This window comes from Balaenoptera ricei, chromosome 2 (genome assembly GCF_028023285.1).
Source record: "Balaenoptera ricei isolate mBalRic1 chromosome 2, mBalRic1.hap2, whole genome shotgun sequence".
NCBI classification, from domain to species: domain Eukaryota; kingdom Metazoa; phylum Chordata; class Mammalia; order Artiodactyla; family Balaenopteridae; genus Balaenoptera; species Balaenoptera ricei.
Window position 1 is genome coordinate 39,461,488 of NC_082640.1, and position 17,089 is coordinate 39,478,576.

Below are 17,089 nucleotides of genomic sequence, written 5' to 3' on the forward strand. Positions count from 1 at the left end.
TGCTGTGCCCGCGCTGCCTTGTGGGAATATAGGATTGGCCCAGGACCTCGCTGGGAGCCGCGGTACGTTGTGGGAAGGTTGACAGATGGCGGCGCCCGTAAGGCTGACTGTATTAGGGGTGGCGAGGGGCTGGCGGCGGTTCGAGGGCCCCTGGACCCGTAGACTGGGTTCTCGCAGTTTGGCCCTTGCGGCCGCACCCTCGAGCAGCGCGTTTCCATGGCGCTTGCTGGGCGCGTTGTGCCTGCAGCGGCCACCGCTGGTCTCGAAGCCGCTGACCCCATTGCAGGAAGAGGTGAAGGCTCTGCTACAGCAGGTGGGATTGAGGTGCGGGTCGTCGCTTCTAGGTGCAGTTGGGGAAGCAGTAGAGGCACGCTGACTTGCGTTTGATCCCGATTCCGCCACCGATTAGTTTGTGTGACTTTGGGCAAGTTATTTCACTTCTCTGAGCTTCAGTATACTTACCTGCAAAATAGTGCCTACCTTACTGGGTTGTTGTGGTACGTAGTACGCGTTCAATAAAAGGTACTTCGTTTTCATTGATCTTTTCTGTTGTTACCGTCGGCAACTCTTTGGAGATGCTCTCCTTTTTCAGTCAATATACTGGGGATACGGTGGTGAACAAGAGGGATTCAGTCCTTATCATAGGTAGTTGACAGTTTACAGAGGAGAAAGTCTTTGTTATGTGATGAGCATAAGGAAAAGGCAATGGGCACATCCGTAAGATGTCTGTGATAAAGTCTGTTTGTGTGAGGGGCAAGTGAAGAGACATGGGCAAAAACGGTGTAGTGGCTATGAGAGTCTTAAATCTCCATAGATAGTGATTAAAGGATATTATGTTTCCCCAGAACCTGAGACGTTTTTGTCTTGGCTACTGAGAGATAAAAACTTCACTTCTGTGCTTTTTACTTGGCTTATTACTCTGCAAACATTTTATCAATCGCTTTATAGATAATCATATAGGACCCACTTTGTACAGACACTATTAAGTGCTAGGCATGCAGTGGTGAATGAGACAGACATAGCTCTGGTTCTCAGAGCACTTCAATTTGGTGGAGGGGGCATCAGTCAGTAACCAAATAACCACGTGATTATGGAATTGAAGTCTCTGGTAAGTGTTGTAAAGGAAAACACAGGATACTATAATAGTGTTTAACAGGGACGTTAATTTGATTTTAATGGGAGATGTCATAGAATATCTTTCTTAAGAAAGTGATATTTTAAAAAAAAAAAGTGATATTTAAATTGAGATCTGAAGGATGAGTAGGAATCTTCCAGGAGAGCATGAGGGAAAACATTCTAGGAAGAAGGAATAGCATCTGTAAACTCCCTGAAGCAGGAAAGTTCATGGTGAGATTCTGATCAAAGACTGGCCTGACTGGAGGGAGGAAGTGGGCAGGCAATGCCTGTCCTAGTCCTCTGTTCTTTGTGGCAGTCTTGACCTCCAAACACATTCTAATGTTTTAGCAAATATGACTCAAGCCCAAAGTGCAGGTGATCTTTTTTCTCTGTTTTTACTGTGGTGTTTTGGTTGTATGTGTCTGTTGGGTGGTAAACTTCTGAGTCTGTCAAGTGCACTGTAACTCTGTTTTATTTTGGTTTTTTGTCCTTTTAATTTTCCCAGTTTGGGGTAGATTTTGGCTCTTTTAATTTTCCCAGATCGAGATAGAGAGAAGCCTGTATTCAGACCATGAGCTTCGTGCTTTGGATGAAGCCCAGCAACTGGCAAAGAAGAAAAGCGACCTTTATGGTGAAGAAGAAGATGAGAGGAATATATTGCTGTTACAGGATTTGGAAGACATGTGGGAGCAGAAATTCCTACAGTTCAAACCTGGAGCTCGAATAACAGGTTTGTGGTCTTTTCAGGCCAGTTAGAGGTAGAAAAGGGGGGTATTCTGGTTCCCAAACAAAGGATTCTTGCTTAACCCCTGCTTGTGATTTAAGTAACAAATAATTTCAAATGATAGAACTTCTTTCACGTGGGAGAAAAAGAACTTCTTTTCCCTGTTCCTCACATCCACCCTAATATAATTTTTTCAAGGTCTATGTTATTTTTGAGTGGGATGTAAGGGTATTGGGATAGCCTTATCTGTCTCAGTTAAGCCTCAGGAATGTTATCTGGGTTTAACTCCTAGTTTGGGACTAAGAGCGGGGGAAATTAAGTGTTTCCCACTAGTTTCCTGTATTTTATCTGAAATCCTTCCCAAAGCAGGGCATTGAGTTCTTTTATTCTTATTTCACGATAAAGACTGAAGAACAGAGAAAGTAGGGGCTGGTTAAGTCGGTAACAGTGTCAAGACCAATGAAATAGTAGTGTCTGGGTATTGCTTCTTTTCCAAAGGCTCAAAGTACTTTGTGTTTGGCTTTTCGAAGGAGGAGTTCAGCTTTTGGTTTCTTCTTGTTAAATTTTAGTTTCCTCAAGATTGTGAGACTTTGTCCTGAGAGAGGTCAGGGTTAAAGAGACGGGTCAGGGTTCTAATTTGATTATAAGTTCTTTGAGGGCAGAGGTTGTGGCTCTACCTTAAAGGAGGACTCTAAAACTCTAATCTTCTTGGTTCTGGCAGAACACAGTTCTCTTGTCTCCTGTGACCCCCTCTTTTCTTCACAGAAGCCGATGTAAAGAATGACCGAACCTCACTGCACCGGAAGCTAGACAGGAACCTCATTCTGTTGATCAAAGAGAAGCTTGGAGACCAGGATGTTTGGATGCTGCCCCAGGCAGAGTGGCAGTCCGGGGAGACCCTCCGCCGAACAGCTGAACGAACCCTGGCCACACTCTCAGGTGAGTTCTCTGCCTCCCTCTAAACCCCACAAGACACACTTCAGACTCAGCCTGAGGATTTGCAGGCTGACTGTGGGCCTGGCTTTAAGGGTAGGAGGTTGGAAGGTTAATGGAAACTTTGATATTTATAAAATTTCAGCTAGAAAAAAATCTTAGATCAAGTGAGAGTCTTTGTGCCACTGAGATTTTTTTTTTTGTTTTTAATATTTATTTTGGCTGCGCCGCGTCTCAGTTGTGGCACGTGGGATCTTTAGTTGTGGCATGAGGGCTTCTTAGTTGCGGCATACAGACTTCTTAGTTGCAGCACGCATGTGGGACCTAGCGCCCTGACCAGGGATCGAACCCAGGCCCCCAGCGTTGGGAGCGGGGAGTCTTACCCACTGAACCACCAGCGAAGTCCCGGCACTGAGATTTTTAAATTTTATTTTTATTTTATTTCTTTTAAACTATTTTCTTTTCTTTGTTTTTAAATAACACATTGGTTTTATTGATGGCAGAGAAAAAATTCTTTCACTTGTAAAAGGTAGTTGCTTTATCTGACTCCTTTTTTTTTCCCATTCTTTGTGTGGGTTGATTTATTTTTCCCCCTAAAATCTGTTTTTTCATTCTCCAAATAATAATATCCACAGTGGCTGCATTTTATTCTAAAGGGAAAGTAGGAGGTCTAGGCACTGGCTTGTTTCTTCACAAAGACTCTTGTCATACTCGTTCTGAGCCCGGGGAGGTTGGTAAAGCTGCTGGGTTGGCTGAGTGGATCGTCCTGGCTGGCCATCATCTCCTCTACAAGGCTCAAGAGTTTGGCTGTAGATGCTGTCTTCCCCCCATCTCCCTATTTGAATGGGCCTGATGTTGTTTAGAAGCGGCTTCTTCATAGTTCCTGTACTCAATGAATTAACAACTGCTGTCATACCTGAAGGATGGAGAGTTTCCGCTTCTGATCACTAAAACTTGTCTTCCCAACAGAGTGCAAAACATTCACCTCCTGGTTTCTACAGTTTTGCATTCTCCATAGGAATAGGTGATTCTAGTACTTTTTTTTGGTTTAATTGGCCCAGATCTTCTTTGGGGCCCAGTATTGTAAAATATTTTGTCATTATAGGGTGTAGCTATGAGGGGTCCTGTTGGCTTAATAGGTCCTACTCGCCTTCCCTTCAGGCATTTCTGTCTCTCCACTCAACACCAGTGATACTATTCGTTCCAGTGGGATTCTGGTAATTAATACATTAAAAGGTGCTTCAGTTTTTACGACACTGAAAGCTTCATTATTTATTGTTCATGGTTTCTTGTCATAAAAATTATCAGGATTAGCTGTTTGGTTTTCTCTCTTTTTTAAAATAATTAATTAATTAATTAATTTTTTGGCTGCGTTGGGTCTTCGTTGCTGTGCGTGGGCTTTCTCTAGTTGCAGTGAGCAGGGGCTACTCTTCGTTGTGGTGTGTGGGCTTCTCATTGCGGTGGCTTCTCTTGTTGTGGAGCACAGGCTCTAGGCACGCGGGCTCAGTAGTTGTGGCACGTGGGCTCAGTAGTTGTGGCACATGGGCTTAGTTGCTCTGTGGCATGTGGGCTCTTCCCAGACCAGGGCTCGAACCTGTGTCCCCTGTATTGGCAGGCGGATTCTTAACCACTATGCCACCAGGGAAGTCCCTGGTTTTCTCTTTTCCTACATTTTTGATTCTTATAATTTATGGATTCTTCAGGAAGTGGATTTTTTGTGTGTGTGTGCCTCTGCATAGTATGAATCTTTTGCTTTGCACAGTTACTCCCCTTCCCTTTTTTTTTTTTAAGCAGCATTGTTGTGCTAAGAACTTAGAGGATATGGAATTTCTTTAGTTCTGTCGCATCTAGAATATGGTCTGTCCACACTTGATTTTCTCCTCAGCTCATACTTCAGATCCTGAAGAAGTACTCAGTTTTGCAGAACCTGTTTCTAGGTAACCCACTGCCTTCTAAAATTGACTTTGAATTTTGGGTCTCTTTGAAAATGAGGTTTTTCATTTCTTGGCCATCTGGTATCATCTTGAGGAAGATACCTTGGTTGGTTATCATCTTTTGCTCCATTTTGTTCAGTATTTGACAATCTGTGTTATCCCTGACAGACCTGTGATTTAGGTTCTACCCCAGAGCCCAGTGCAGAGGCAACCAACTGAAAAACACCCAGACTTTCTACGAAAGAGGCTTGTTTGTTTAACATAAAGCATCGGCCTGGGGGAACAGGCATCCAATTCAGCACACATCTAGGGGCCTGTGGAAGTATCCTGCGGGGACAGAGGCTGGCAGATGCCATCCCTGTGCTCTCCCTCACCCCCACAGAGATTTTAAAATTTATTACATTTAAAATTGATGCTCCTGCCAATCTCTCAGCCTGCTTCTCTTTTTGTCCTTGCAGGCTTGCTTATTGGCATCACCACTTACCCATTCACCCAACTAGAAACCTCAGAGTTATCCTTGACCTCATTCCAACATCCATAAGTTCTTGAGTCCTATCTGGTCTGTTCTAAATAGTCCCCTCTTTATTCCTGCAGCTTTTCTGGGAGGCTTTTGACTTCTCACTAGTCCAGATTTTCTCAGCCTTGGCACTATTGAAATTTGAGGCGGGATAATTCTTTGTGGGGGCTTCTGTGCCTTGTAGGATGTTTAGCAACGTCTCTGGCCTCTACCTGCTAGATGCCAGTAGCACTAACCCATCCGCACTCCCGCTAGCGTGACAACCAAAAATGTCTCTCGACACTGCCAGACATTACGTGGGGAGTGGAATCACTGTGGTTGAGAACCGCTACACTGGACTATTGAGGTAGATGCCAAGTGAGTTCCCCCTTGCTTTTGTGTTGTCCTCTTCAGTGCTGCCAGAATGAGCCTTCTAAAATACAAATCCCTTGTCACTTCTCTGCCTCAAATTCTTGAAAGATTCCCCATAAAAGCAGACTTTCAAGCAGGGCCTACAAATCCTTTTTGCTTTGGTCCCGAGCTCATCAGTCTTCCATCTTGCCACTCATTAATGTATATTCCAAGTTCTAACCTAGCAAACCTTTTGCATCCTGTGAATAATGTGGTTTTTCATACATCCCTGTTTTGGAACCTGCTGGTCCCTGACTGGAATGCTTTACTCCTCCCTAGTCTGACTGCGCAGTACATCCTACCTTCTGTGGTGGAACCTTCTGGGTAGAGAGAGCTACTCCTCCCTCTAGGCTCCCGTAGCACTTGTGTGTGCCCTTACTCAGTTTATGCAGCAAACATTTACTCTCTGCCTACCATTTGCTGGACACTCTCCAGGCAGTGGGGTCACAGTGATGAACAGAACGCTACCTGTGCTTCCTGGGAGCTTATGTCCTAGTGGAGAAGACGCTCTTCACGTATTCCATTGCCGTTTAATTGTTTATTAACACGTTGTCCCTCCCCAGCCAGAATTCTGACTCCCTTGAAAATACAGGTACTATCTATTCCTCTCAGTCATCCCAGCTCTCAGCAAAGTATCTGGCACATAGTAGGTACTTGCTGAATGTTTATTGAGTAAATGATCTGGTTGTATAAGTGCACAGCCACTTTTCTGGCTCTGCCACCAGCGTAAGTACCTGCTAATGAAACGTCAGCAGCCAGTGTGCACCCCCTTGATCCTTTCCCGAGAGCGACCTGTGTGGCCTGCAGGAGAGGGAGCAAGACAGAATGGAATGGGAGGGGACTTTGCTGCGTTCTCGGTTTCCTTAGCCATCACACAAGAGTTGGCAGCTGGGTTTCTTGCCAGGATCATTGGACTCAGATGCTTAGCTTCCCTCGGTCAGTCGTTCATGTTCACGACTGGTGCTCAGCTCCACCTGCTGTGCACCACGTGGAAAGGGGCTCCCCTTGGCACCACGCTTTTCTCCTTTGAACATTCCCGTTGCCATAAATAAGTGTGAAAGGATATATTAGTATTTTATAGGTGCATATAAAATGAAATATGTTGATTTATTTCAAATTCATTAAAATCGTAAATAAAATAATTAAAATGGCAAAGAAAAGCTCAAGCGGTATAAAAGTATAAATATAAAACAGTCAAAGTCTATTCCTTTCCTCCCCTTTGGTGCACTTCCCGAGTAGTTCTGCAAGATGGAATTCCTAGAGGTGGAATTAATGGTCAAGGATGGACATATTTATGTTTTTGATAGGTGCCACCCAAGTTCCTGCAGAACGTACATAGCATGTGACATTTTCAGGAGTGGGGTATAGGAGTGCCTGTTTGTCTAGACCTCACCAACATGTGAAATAGTCTCTCTTTAAAATTTTTGCCTGTCCAATCAGTAAAAAAAATTGATCTCTTTTGGATTAGCAATTTGCTGATTGCTAATTGATCATCTTTTCATGTGTTCATATGTTTCATATGGCTATTTGTATTTCTTCTTCTGTGAACCGCCTGTTCAGATTCTTTGCTCATGTTTGTAATGAACTGTTTTTTTTCTTTTTGATTTAATTACATTTAATCCATTTCCCCAGATTATAGAAAAGTAATATGTATTCATTGAATTAAGTGGAAAATAAAGAAAAGTATAAAGAAACATGCCAGTATAATTCCACCACCCACAGATCCCCACTGCTGACATTTTGTATCATAGGTGATTTCACATCATACATGAATTCCTCATCTAATGCTGATGCTGTTGTTATTGTTTGTAATATTGAGAAAAGCAATTCATTGTATATGGTGAAAAAATATCAAACAGTGTCTGGTAAATGTAGTTCTATAAGAAGTAATAAGTAATTTTCCCATCTTAGAGGCAATCACCATGAACACTTTGTGTATCCTTTTAGAAACTGCAAGCACATACATATTTTATCTGTTCCTTTTTTCCACACAGTGGGATATACATGGTTACATACCTTCCTTTCTCTTCTTATGCACAGCTTTTAAGCATATCTCTATATCAGCAGGTGAAGATGTATCTTACACTTTCAGCGCCAGTGTAATATTTCATACATGTATGTACTGCAGTTTGTTTAACCAGTGTATTGCTTTTACAAACAAAGGTGCAGTGAACATCTGTGTACACTCCACTGTGCTCACATGGGCAAATAACTATATCCAGGAGGATGAATTGTAGAAGCAGATTTGCTAAATCAAAGGGTTTGTATAATTAAAATTGGTATCTCTCGCCAAATATAGCACTTGTACTAATTGCACTCCCACAGTATGTTTGAGAGATCTCAGTTTTCCCTTATCCTTGACAAGCAGTGTACAGCTCAAAGGTTTTTTTTTTTAATTAAATTAAATTAAATTAATTTACTTATTTTTTTTATTGGGGTATAATTGTTTTACAATGTTGTGTTAGTTTCTGCTGTACAGCGAAGTGGAGTTCCCTGTGCTACATAGCAGATTCTCATTAGCTGTCTATTTTATACATATTAGTGTATATATATATGTCAGTCCCAATCTCCCAATTCATCCCACTCCCCCTTTCTCCCCTTGGTGTCCATACGTTTGTTCTCTACATCTGTGTCTCTATCTCTGCCTTGCAAACTGGTTCATGTGTACCATTTTTCTAGATTCCACATATATGTGTTAACATATATTTGTTTTTCTCTTTCTGGCTTATTTCACTCTGTATGACAGTCTCTAGGTCCATCCACGTCTCTACAAATGACCCAATTTCGTTCCTTTTAATGGCTGAGTAATATTCCATTGTATGTATGTACTACACCTTCTTTATCCATTTGCCTGTCAGTGGACATTTAGGTTGCTTCCAGGACCTGGCTATTGTAAAGAGTGCTGCAATGAACATTGGGGTGCATGTGTCTTTTTGAATTGTGGTTTTCTCTGGGTATATGCCCAGTAGTGGGATTGGTGGGTCATATGGTAATTCTATTTTTAGTTTTTTAAGGAACCTCCATACTGTTCTCCGTAGTGGCTGTATCAATTTACATTCCCACCAACAGTGCAAGAGGGGTTCCCTTTTCTCCACACCCTCTGCAGCATTTATTGTTTGTAGATTTTTTGATGATGGCCATTCTAACCTGTGTGAGGTGATACCTCATTGTAGTTTTGATTTGCATTTCTATAATTGTTAGTGATGTTGCAGCTCAAAGTTTTTGAACTTCGGTAATATGATGTGTTTTACACATCAAATAGAAAATAAATTTGTACAAATAGAAATAAATTTTATTTCTACAAATAGAAATAAATTTGTATTTCTTGAATTATCATTAAGATTGAGCATCTTTTTTTTTTAAATTAATTAATTAATTAATTATTTTTTGGCTGTGTTGGGTCTTCGTTTCTGTGCGAGGGCCTTCTCCAGTTGCGGCGAGCGGGGGCCACTCTTCATCGCGGTGCGTGGGCCTCTCACCGTCATGGCCTCTCCCGTTGCGGAGCACAGGCTCCAGACGCACAGGCTCAGCAGCCGTGGCTCACGGGCCCAGCTGCTCCGCGGCACGTGGGATCCTCCCAGACCAGGGCTCGAACCCGTGTCCCCTGCATTGGCAGGCAGATTCCTAACCACTGCGCCACCAGGGAAGCCCCTGAGCATCTTTTTATGAGTTTATAGTTCATTGATAATTATTTTCATGTGAACTTCTTGTTCATATGCATGGTTCATTTTTCTTTTAGAGTTGTTTTTTTCCTCATTGATTTCTAAGTACTACTTATACCTTAAGATATTCCTTTGTTGAATGTGTTGAAAATATTTTTCCTGGTTTGTCATTTTGTCTGTGACTTTTGTATGCTTCGTTTTTCCTTGCGGAAAGATTTTAATTTTTATGTAGATAAATGTTTTTTCTGTTTTGGATTTTTGAATTTTGTGTCTTGGTTAGGACTTCCCCTCTCAAAAATGATACAGAAAATATCCCACATTTTTTTTTTATAGTACTCTTATGGTTTCTTTTTTCTTTGTGAAAAATTTTTAAATACAGAAAAATTCAGAAAATATTAAACATCCATGAAACCATCAATCCAGAATGAACAAACCATTTATGAAAATTTTAACTTACTGTTAAATCTTTGACCTGTATGGTGTCAATTTTGATGTGAGGAGTGAGGTTGGGATCCAGCTTTATTTTTTCCTTTTAGCTAGTCCATTCTCCCAATGCCATTTAGTAATTAATCCATCATTTTCCCATCCTTTGAAATGCTGGGTTGGGGTTATTAACCCATTGTTGTAGATTGCAGATGTTGTCTGTCCATCGGTCTTTGCCTTTTAACTTTCGTTTTCACCCTGCAGCCGTCAAATTGGGTCCTTTTTATACTTTCCACATGGCATTGCGTTTAAAACCCTGACGAACTTTGCTTTACAGATACCACGTGTCTTGGTCCTTCATCAACAGATGGTGACCGGGCTGAGTCTAGAAGCTCGGTGCTCTGACTCCCAGGTAGTGATATTTGGGCTGCATTGCTGATTTCAGTGTGAGAGCAGTAGCTTGGCACGAGGAATGGACCCAGTGAATTTGGAGCCTATGGGCCAGGAGCCTTTGGATGGAGAGGAGACAAGGGTCTTCAGGAATGACACTAGTTCTCACTCTCAGGGATTGCTTTTACCTCAGGCTGGAAGTGGCTCTCACAGAGACCCCCAATGATTTCAGGCGCCATAGTAAACAGGTGGGTGTATCCTCATCTTCCGATTCTGTTCCCCCCTTCTCAGAGAACAACATGGAAGCCAAGTTCCTGGGAAATGCACCCTGTGGCCACTACAAGTTCAAGTTCCCCCAGGCAATGCGGACAGAGAGCAGCCTCGGGGCCAAAATATTCTTCTTCAAAGCACTGCTGCTAACTGGAGACTTTTTCGAGGCTGGGAAGAAGGGCCATCATGTGTGGGTCAGTAAGGAGGAGCTGGGTGACTATTTGAAACCAAAATACCTGGCCCAGGTTAGGAGGTTTCTCTTGGACCTCTGATGGACAATGCTCAGACAGGTCTGCAATCGGGCCTCAAGGACGTTGCGTTGCCTCTTCTCTGCAGGGAATATCAAGCAGCAAACTAAATTCTGAGAAATAAACAAGTTTTTCATTGTGTGGGTCTCTGTTGATTTGTTCCTTGAGGACTACTGGCTTCTTTCTGTCAAGAGAGAACCGTCTCTTAGGCTGCCTTTCCCTTTTTTCCCCATGCTCATAATTGAGTAGTATTGCATTACTTTGTAGTGAATCAACTGGCTTCATGGACCCAGGAAGAAAGAACGGAAGGAAGTGAATCAGCCTTCTAAAAGCCTTGAGTTCTGTGAAAGCTTTTAGGCCCCTGAAAAAAAAAGCCTACTGCTATGTAGTTTCTTAGTCATTTTCTGTTTTGTATTTCTCTCCCTTTCTACTTGATATGAGAATGTATCAATCTGGCCTAGGAAATGATTCCTTCCTTGTTTTCTTTGCTTTGCTTTCCTTTCCTTCCCTTCCCTTTCCCTTCCTCCCTCCTTCTCTCCCTTCCTATTTTCATTCATTCTTTTTTTTTTTAAAGCATTTTATATTTAAACAGAATATAATCACTTCTTACATGTTTTGAAACAGTCATGTGAAATAAGCAGGGTCAGCCTGTTATCTCCCATTTTAGAAAAGGTGGCTGGATGTCGTGGCCAGGTGTGATTGGTTGAGAGTCTTACCGCAGGTCACTGATGGTGCAGGAGGAGACTGCTGATCTCGTGCCTCTGGGTTGGGGCTCTTGACCCCTCACCAGGTTGCTTGGGTCACCGCTGGGCCCAGTACCTGGCACAATGGAGGGCACTCAGTGAGCATTTTCTAAAATGAGGGGAAGGGAGGGAGGGTCTCAGGCATGCTTCTTTCTGCCCAGAATAGTGGTTCCAGTAGCAAGACTGCAGTCCTGGATCCTATCAAACCAACTGGTTTCCTCTCAGAAGGCCTTCTGGGTTAAACAGTCTGGCCCCTAGCAAATTAATTGTACACAAGAGGGAGTCCTTGGAACCTCTGATTTATAACCAGTTGGTCAGAAGCACAAGTGACCACTTGGACTTGTGGTTGACACCTAAGGGGGAAGAGGAGGAGTCTGGTAGGATGGAGCCCTTAACCTGTGGGAGCCGATGCTTTCTTCAGGTAGATAGTGTCAAAATTGAGTTGAATTGTAGGACATCTAGCTGGTGTCACAGAATTGCTTGGTGTGGAGTTGATACCAGAATCTTAATGGCCATTCATAAGATGGTCTGTTTTGTTAACAGGGTTGTTTCTTTAAAGGGAAATAGCATATATAAAATTGGTAAGTAGAGAAATGGTGTCAGGATAACCTGGAATGAGGTTGCTTCCTGTGAGGTTTTCCCCAGACTTTAATATTTTGAAGTGATCAGGGGCAGATAGAATACCTTAAGAAAAAAGCTGAAAATTGTGTAGAAGTGACTTTCTTTATTGCAAGTAGTGGCTAGTTGAGTAGCTTCAAGACTCACCACTAGCTTTTCCACTGTGTTAGGCTGTCTGGGGAAACTGAGTGGAAAGGAAGACCACTCCCCACCCCCGCAATCCTGCTTTGTTTTACAAAACTGATGAAGAAAGCCCTGTCCTGGATCACATTTTTGATTTTGATGGAACTAGTCTCTGCTAGGACCTGCATCTCAAAGACCTTACATCTCAGGAAGAAAAAAACCCTAGGATTTAAGGCTGCAAGGGACCAGTGTACGTGCCAGTGGAGGTTTAACTGTGTTAGCATCATGTGGGGCTGGATTCTGTTTTGTTGGCGCCCTGGCTACAAAATTCTGGAGGTTTTGAGTGGTCTGCCCCAATCCCCTTTCCCCAGAAGGCCTGTTATTTTGGGAGTGTGATTTTGCAGAATGCAAGTGTTTTTTGGCATTATAGTAGAAATGACCGTATATGCTGAGTGCCAACCTGAATTGTCCATTGGCTGCCAAGCATAACCAAAAAACTGTTTCTAGTGTGTCCTTGGGGGAAAGGTTGCCATGGAACAAAGTAAAAGGTGATGATCTCTGTATTTTAAGGGATGTCCTTAAAACAGTGAGAGGAGGAAGGAATATTGTCTGTGATGTGGGTGTTAGGAGTTGCAATTTGAGGTGTGTTTGTGTGCTCTAAGAAGAGAAATGCTGCTGTGTGTGTGTGTGTATGTGTGTGTGTGTGTGTGTATCTGTGTGTATAACCTGAAAAACAGACCACCTCACTAGAAGTCTCCTCCAGAAGTTTAGCTCTCACCTGGTCATTTTCTTCCCCAGTGATTTCCAGTCACTTGTTTTTCCCCTTTGCGGGGACTATGGAGAAAATATCACTTTTATAAACCTGTTTTCCTGATAACGTATCCTCAAGAGTCACCTCCTGCTGGGCCATTTCTGCACCGTGAACATGCCTCTACACATAGCACTTGATAGGACAATGGTCTGTCCCACACACCTAACTGAACTTCCAAATCCTAGGGCAGGGCCTGCCTCACAGCCATTCTAAGACATATTCAAGTGAATCAGCTTCTTTCCCTGTGAGCGCTGAACTTGGAAATCAGAAAACCTGGGTTTGAATTTGTTTTATGACCTTAGGCAAATTACACCTACTGTCACTATTTACAACAGTGGAATGACCCCTGAGTGCCAGGTACTGGGCTGGAACCTGTACCTACAACGTACATTTCTATTTAAACCAGCAGGGCAAGCATTGTTATTCCTATTTTATAGATGAGAAAATAAACTCAAAGAGGTTAACTTGCTTAGGGTTACTCTGTAGTAATTTGAACCCAGATCTGTGTACAAAACTAGCTCTTAACCTTTCTTAATTTTTGTCATCTGTAAGATGAAGATGATACTGTTTCTCAGGTAATGTGATAATTTATGTAAAAGTACTTAGCACCATGCATGGCTTATTATAAACACTCAGTAAATGTTTCCCTCCTTCCGACATATTTAGGCTGCTAAATTCTCCGGAGTTCAGCTGTATCATCTTTAGCTTTTGCAACTCCCATTCTCGCCTTTTCCAGGTTATACATATGACAGCCAAGCATTTCTGACCTATTTGGAGAGGAACATGGGTAATTTGGACATTGATGGATTCCATCAGCCCATCTCGGAGTGAGTGGATGGCAGGTCAGTCCCATAACCACATCCATCTGGCTGGGCATGATTCCCACCCTGGGCCAGGAAATCCAGAGCTACTGTTAGGTACAGGCTTGGGGGCACTAAAACCAGAATGGACTGGCTGACCCATTCCGTTACCCCAGCAGGGGGAAAAGGAGCACAGTGGAAGGGCCAGCAACCCAATTATTAAGAGCTCACAGGTCGCTAAGCTGCAAGCACACACAGCAAGTTAAAGCCTGTTTGCCTGGAATCTTAGGGCAGCCTCGGCCCCCCGCCCTTCTCTGCTTTATTTCCTAGAAGCCTGGATTATAGCCAGTCACTTCAGGCCATCAGTCACTTCCCACCTGCCTTGGAATGTCAGTGCTTAAACCACAGGCCATGAAGGAGGAAACTGTTCTTGTCCTTGCTTCCAGAAGTATCCAGAATAGGTGCCTCTGTAAAGACTCAAGGCTGGGTCCAAACAGTGAGTCACTGCTGCAGCTGAGGGGCTGGCACTGGGATGGGAGGCCATTACTAGCCCACAGCAAGGATCTCTCTCTCTCTCTCTCTCTCTCTCTCTCTCTCTCTCCTCCCCTCTCTCCCTCTCCCCCCTGCCCCAAGCCATCCTCAAATGGGCCAGGGGAGCCAGCAACATGTTTTGTTCAGAAGATTTGGCAGTACGGGCACACCATTGATCATTGAAAAAATCAGATACCCAGGCCTCGGGTAGCTGCTGAGTGGCTGAAGAAGGGATGGAGATGGGGGCGGGGAAAAAGCCCCAGTTTCTCTTTGGGCCCAGGAGGGAGAAAATGGCCCTAATACAGTTAGATGAGGACCATTGAGAGTAGGGCTCTTTGAGGATGACAGGACTGGTAGTTAAACTTGAGAACACCCTGGGACTAGGGTCTTTGGGAGGACACATAAGGAAGCCTTGGGGTGGCAGAGCTGAGAAGAGGGGAGGGGACGCCCCCAGAATAAGAAGATGGCTGGAGGCGGAGGGGGTGAGGCGGGGCTTCAGGACGGGTAGGATGGTCTCTTATGCACGGGCACCACAAGGTGGCAGGATTTGCCTGACAAACACTTTGTCCCCTGCAGCCTCACCAGGCCCGGCCTTAGGCCGCTGCCTTGGAGAGGCTTCTTTTCCCAGGCTCTGCAGAGCCTTCGGTACCCGGTCCTCTGGGGTGAGACATGCACTGGCCAGGACAGATGCCGGGGGTGTTCGCATACTGTGCTTCTCTTGATTCTCGTGTTAGCCCTGTGTGGCAGCTTTTACTTTCGCCGTGTTTTGATCAGCAGACAAGCTTGGGGAGGTGAGGGGACTCTGTGAAGGTCCCATAGCCAGCGTGCAGTGGAGCCAGGATTTGAACCCAGAGCTGTGTGATTCTAAAGTCACCACTGCCCCGTGCTGCCTGGACGATTACCTTTGTGGCAGAATTCCCACACCTGTTATCAAGGGGCAACCTATCACAGGCCCATGGACCCCTGGAAAGGCTTGAACGGGGACAATTTGGGAGAACATGAAGAGGATTTGGAGTGGAGAACAATTGAGACTAAAGAGATTGAAGTTGTTGAACTTGGAGAAGAGAAAGATGAGAGTCATGGTCTTCAAGTGTGTATATTACTTATTCAGGGCACTGAGCTTGAAATGCAGCACATGGAATTTTGGGAAATTACAACATGGGAAGAATTCCTTGACATTTAAGATTATTAAACATTAAAGTGAGTTCCTGAGACATTCCAGTCACCATTCAACAAATGTGTGTGGAGGAGGTGCTTTGACTGCCAAGCGCTGGGGATAAAATGGTGATCAAAGTTCTCCCAGCGGATGTCCTCCTGACGGTTTAGTGCTGAGGATGGGGGAAGGAGACAGACCCGTCGACCAGCAGATAGAGCTGTGCCATGGGAGGACATGTGCTGTGCACCCAGCGCGGTCAGTTGGGGGCTCAGAGAACACCTCCAGGACAGACAAGGCTAAGCTGAGACCAGAAGAATGAGAAGGAGTGAGCCGGGGAGGAGCGGGGAGGGAGCGCCTGCCTGCAGAGGTCTGAAAGAAGTTCTGTGGGGCCGGAGTGCGGCACATGTGGGAGTTATTTTGCAGTGTTTTACATTCTTAACTGTCCAGTACAGCTCAGGAGTTGTTTTGTCCAAAGGCAAATGAGTCCCATGATCTCTTATTACAGTGGAGCCATATCTTACCTGGGGGTTGAATTCTAAAGTCAGTGCTTAGGGAATTCCCTGGCAGTCCAGTGCTTAGGACTCAGTGCTTTCATTGCTGTGGCCCCGGGTTCAATCCCTGGTTGGGGAACTAAGATCTTGCAAGCTGCAAGGCTCGGCCAACGAAACAAACAACAAATAAAGTCAGTGCATACGTCACAAATCATGTACAGTTAAAGCTACCATTGAACTGTCCCTTAGAAAGGTGTCACATATATGACTGACACAGGTCTGTTGGGGGAATCCAACATGGCCAGTGTTTCACCCAGCGATGGAACCAATCTTGGTTTATTTGGTTGAGCACAAGATTAACCAGTTGGCTTGTGTTTAGGGGCTATATTGTATAAAATACTAGGGTTTCCGTACCTGTCACTGAGGGGCAATTGATTGCAGGTCCGTGTCCTCCCCAGGAAGGGCCCATATTGCGGCAATTTGGGAGAATATGAAGGAGATTCAGAATCACACTCAGCGTTATGAGATGCTCACACAAAGATAGGCATTCGGGACACAATGGAGTTGCCTCACCCATCTCAGGCTCGTTCCAGAGCAGGAGCCCTGGGAGCAGCAAGCTCATCAATAGTGGATGGAAATGCCTGCACGATTGGCAGATTATTGGTCTCCCCTTTAAAAATCCCAGTATAATAGTTTGAGTTCATAAGAGTAACGTGTGTATGATGTGATTCTATGGTATTCATTTGGTTCCCAGTTGTTTCTGTAGCTCCCAGTACACTCCCATCGGCAGAAGCTAATTATCAAGCAATGAAGCTTATACCCAAATAACCAATATACCCAAAGGAGGCTTGGCCTCAAAGGTGACAAATTAACATTTTTTTTAAGGTGAGAGATGTGCATTTTAGGAAAGTTCTAAGTCAAGCCAGTGATGAGAGTGATTAAGTGATTAAAGTTGGGTAATTCTAGCCTCAGCCAATAAGAATAAGTGATGCTTGTAGTAGTGAGTGTAGATTTCATGTACGGCATACAAACCGACTGAAGGCAGGTCCCCAAACTTCATTGCACTGTGGCTGTGTCAATAAAATAAGAATTTATCTTTTTTTCTTTTCTTTTTTTTTAAGAATTTTATTTTTTAAGATGACTGCTCTGAAGCAGGTGACACTCATTTGGATGGAAAAGTGTGTTTGCTAAAGAAGTACGTTTCTTTCT

At 43.9% G+C, this 17,089-nt stretch overlaps 1 protein-coding gene and 1 pseudogene across 2 annotated transcripts; one reads left to right on the plus strand and one right to left on the minus strand.

Annotated features, from left to right (window-relative positions):
* Positions 1–59: 59 nt before the first annotated feature.
* MRPL46 (mitochondrial ribosomal protein L46) lies at positions 60–10,746 on the plus strand. Of its 2 annotated transcripts, none has more exons than XM_059915393.1 (4): positions 60–313; positions 1,657–1,846; positions 2,606–2,779; positions 10,381–10,746. In XM_059915393.1, the coding sequence occupies exons 1-4, from the start codon at positions 86–88 to the stop codon at positions 10,629–10,631; spliced, it is 843 nt and encodes a 280-aa protein (XP_059771376.1). In that variant the 5' UTR covers positions 60–85; the 3' UTR covers positions 10,632–10,746. The 2 variants fall into 2 exon arrangements, with proteins under 2 accessions (XP_059771376.1, XP_059771378.1); XM_059915395.1 differs by having other exon boundaries at positions 132–324.
* On the minus strand, positions 3,424–5,195 carry LOC132360803 (tudor domain-containing protein 3-like; annotated as a pseudogene).
* Positions 10,747–17,089: the final 6,343 nt, after the last annotated feature.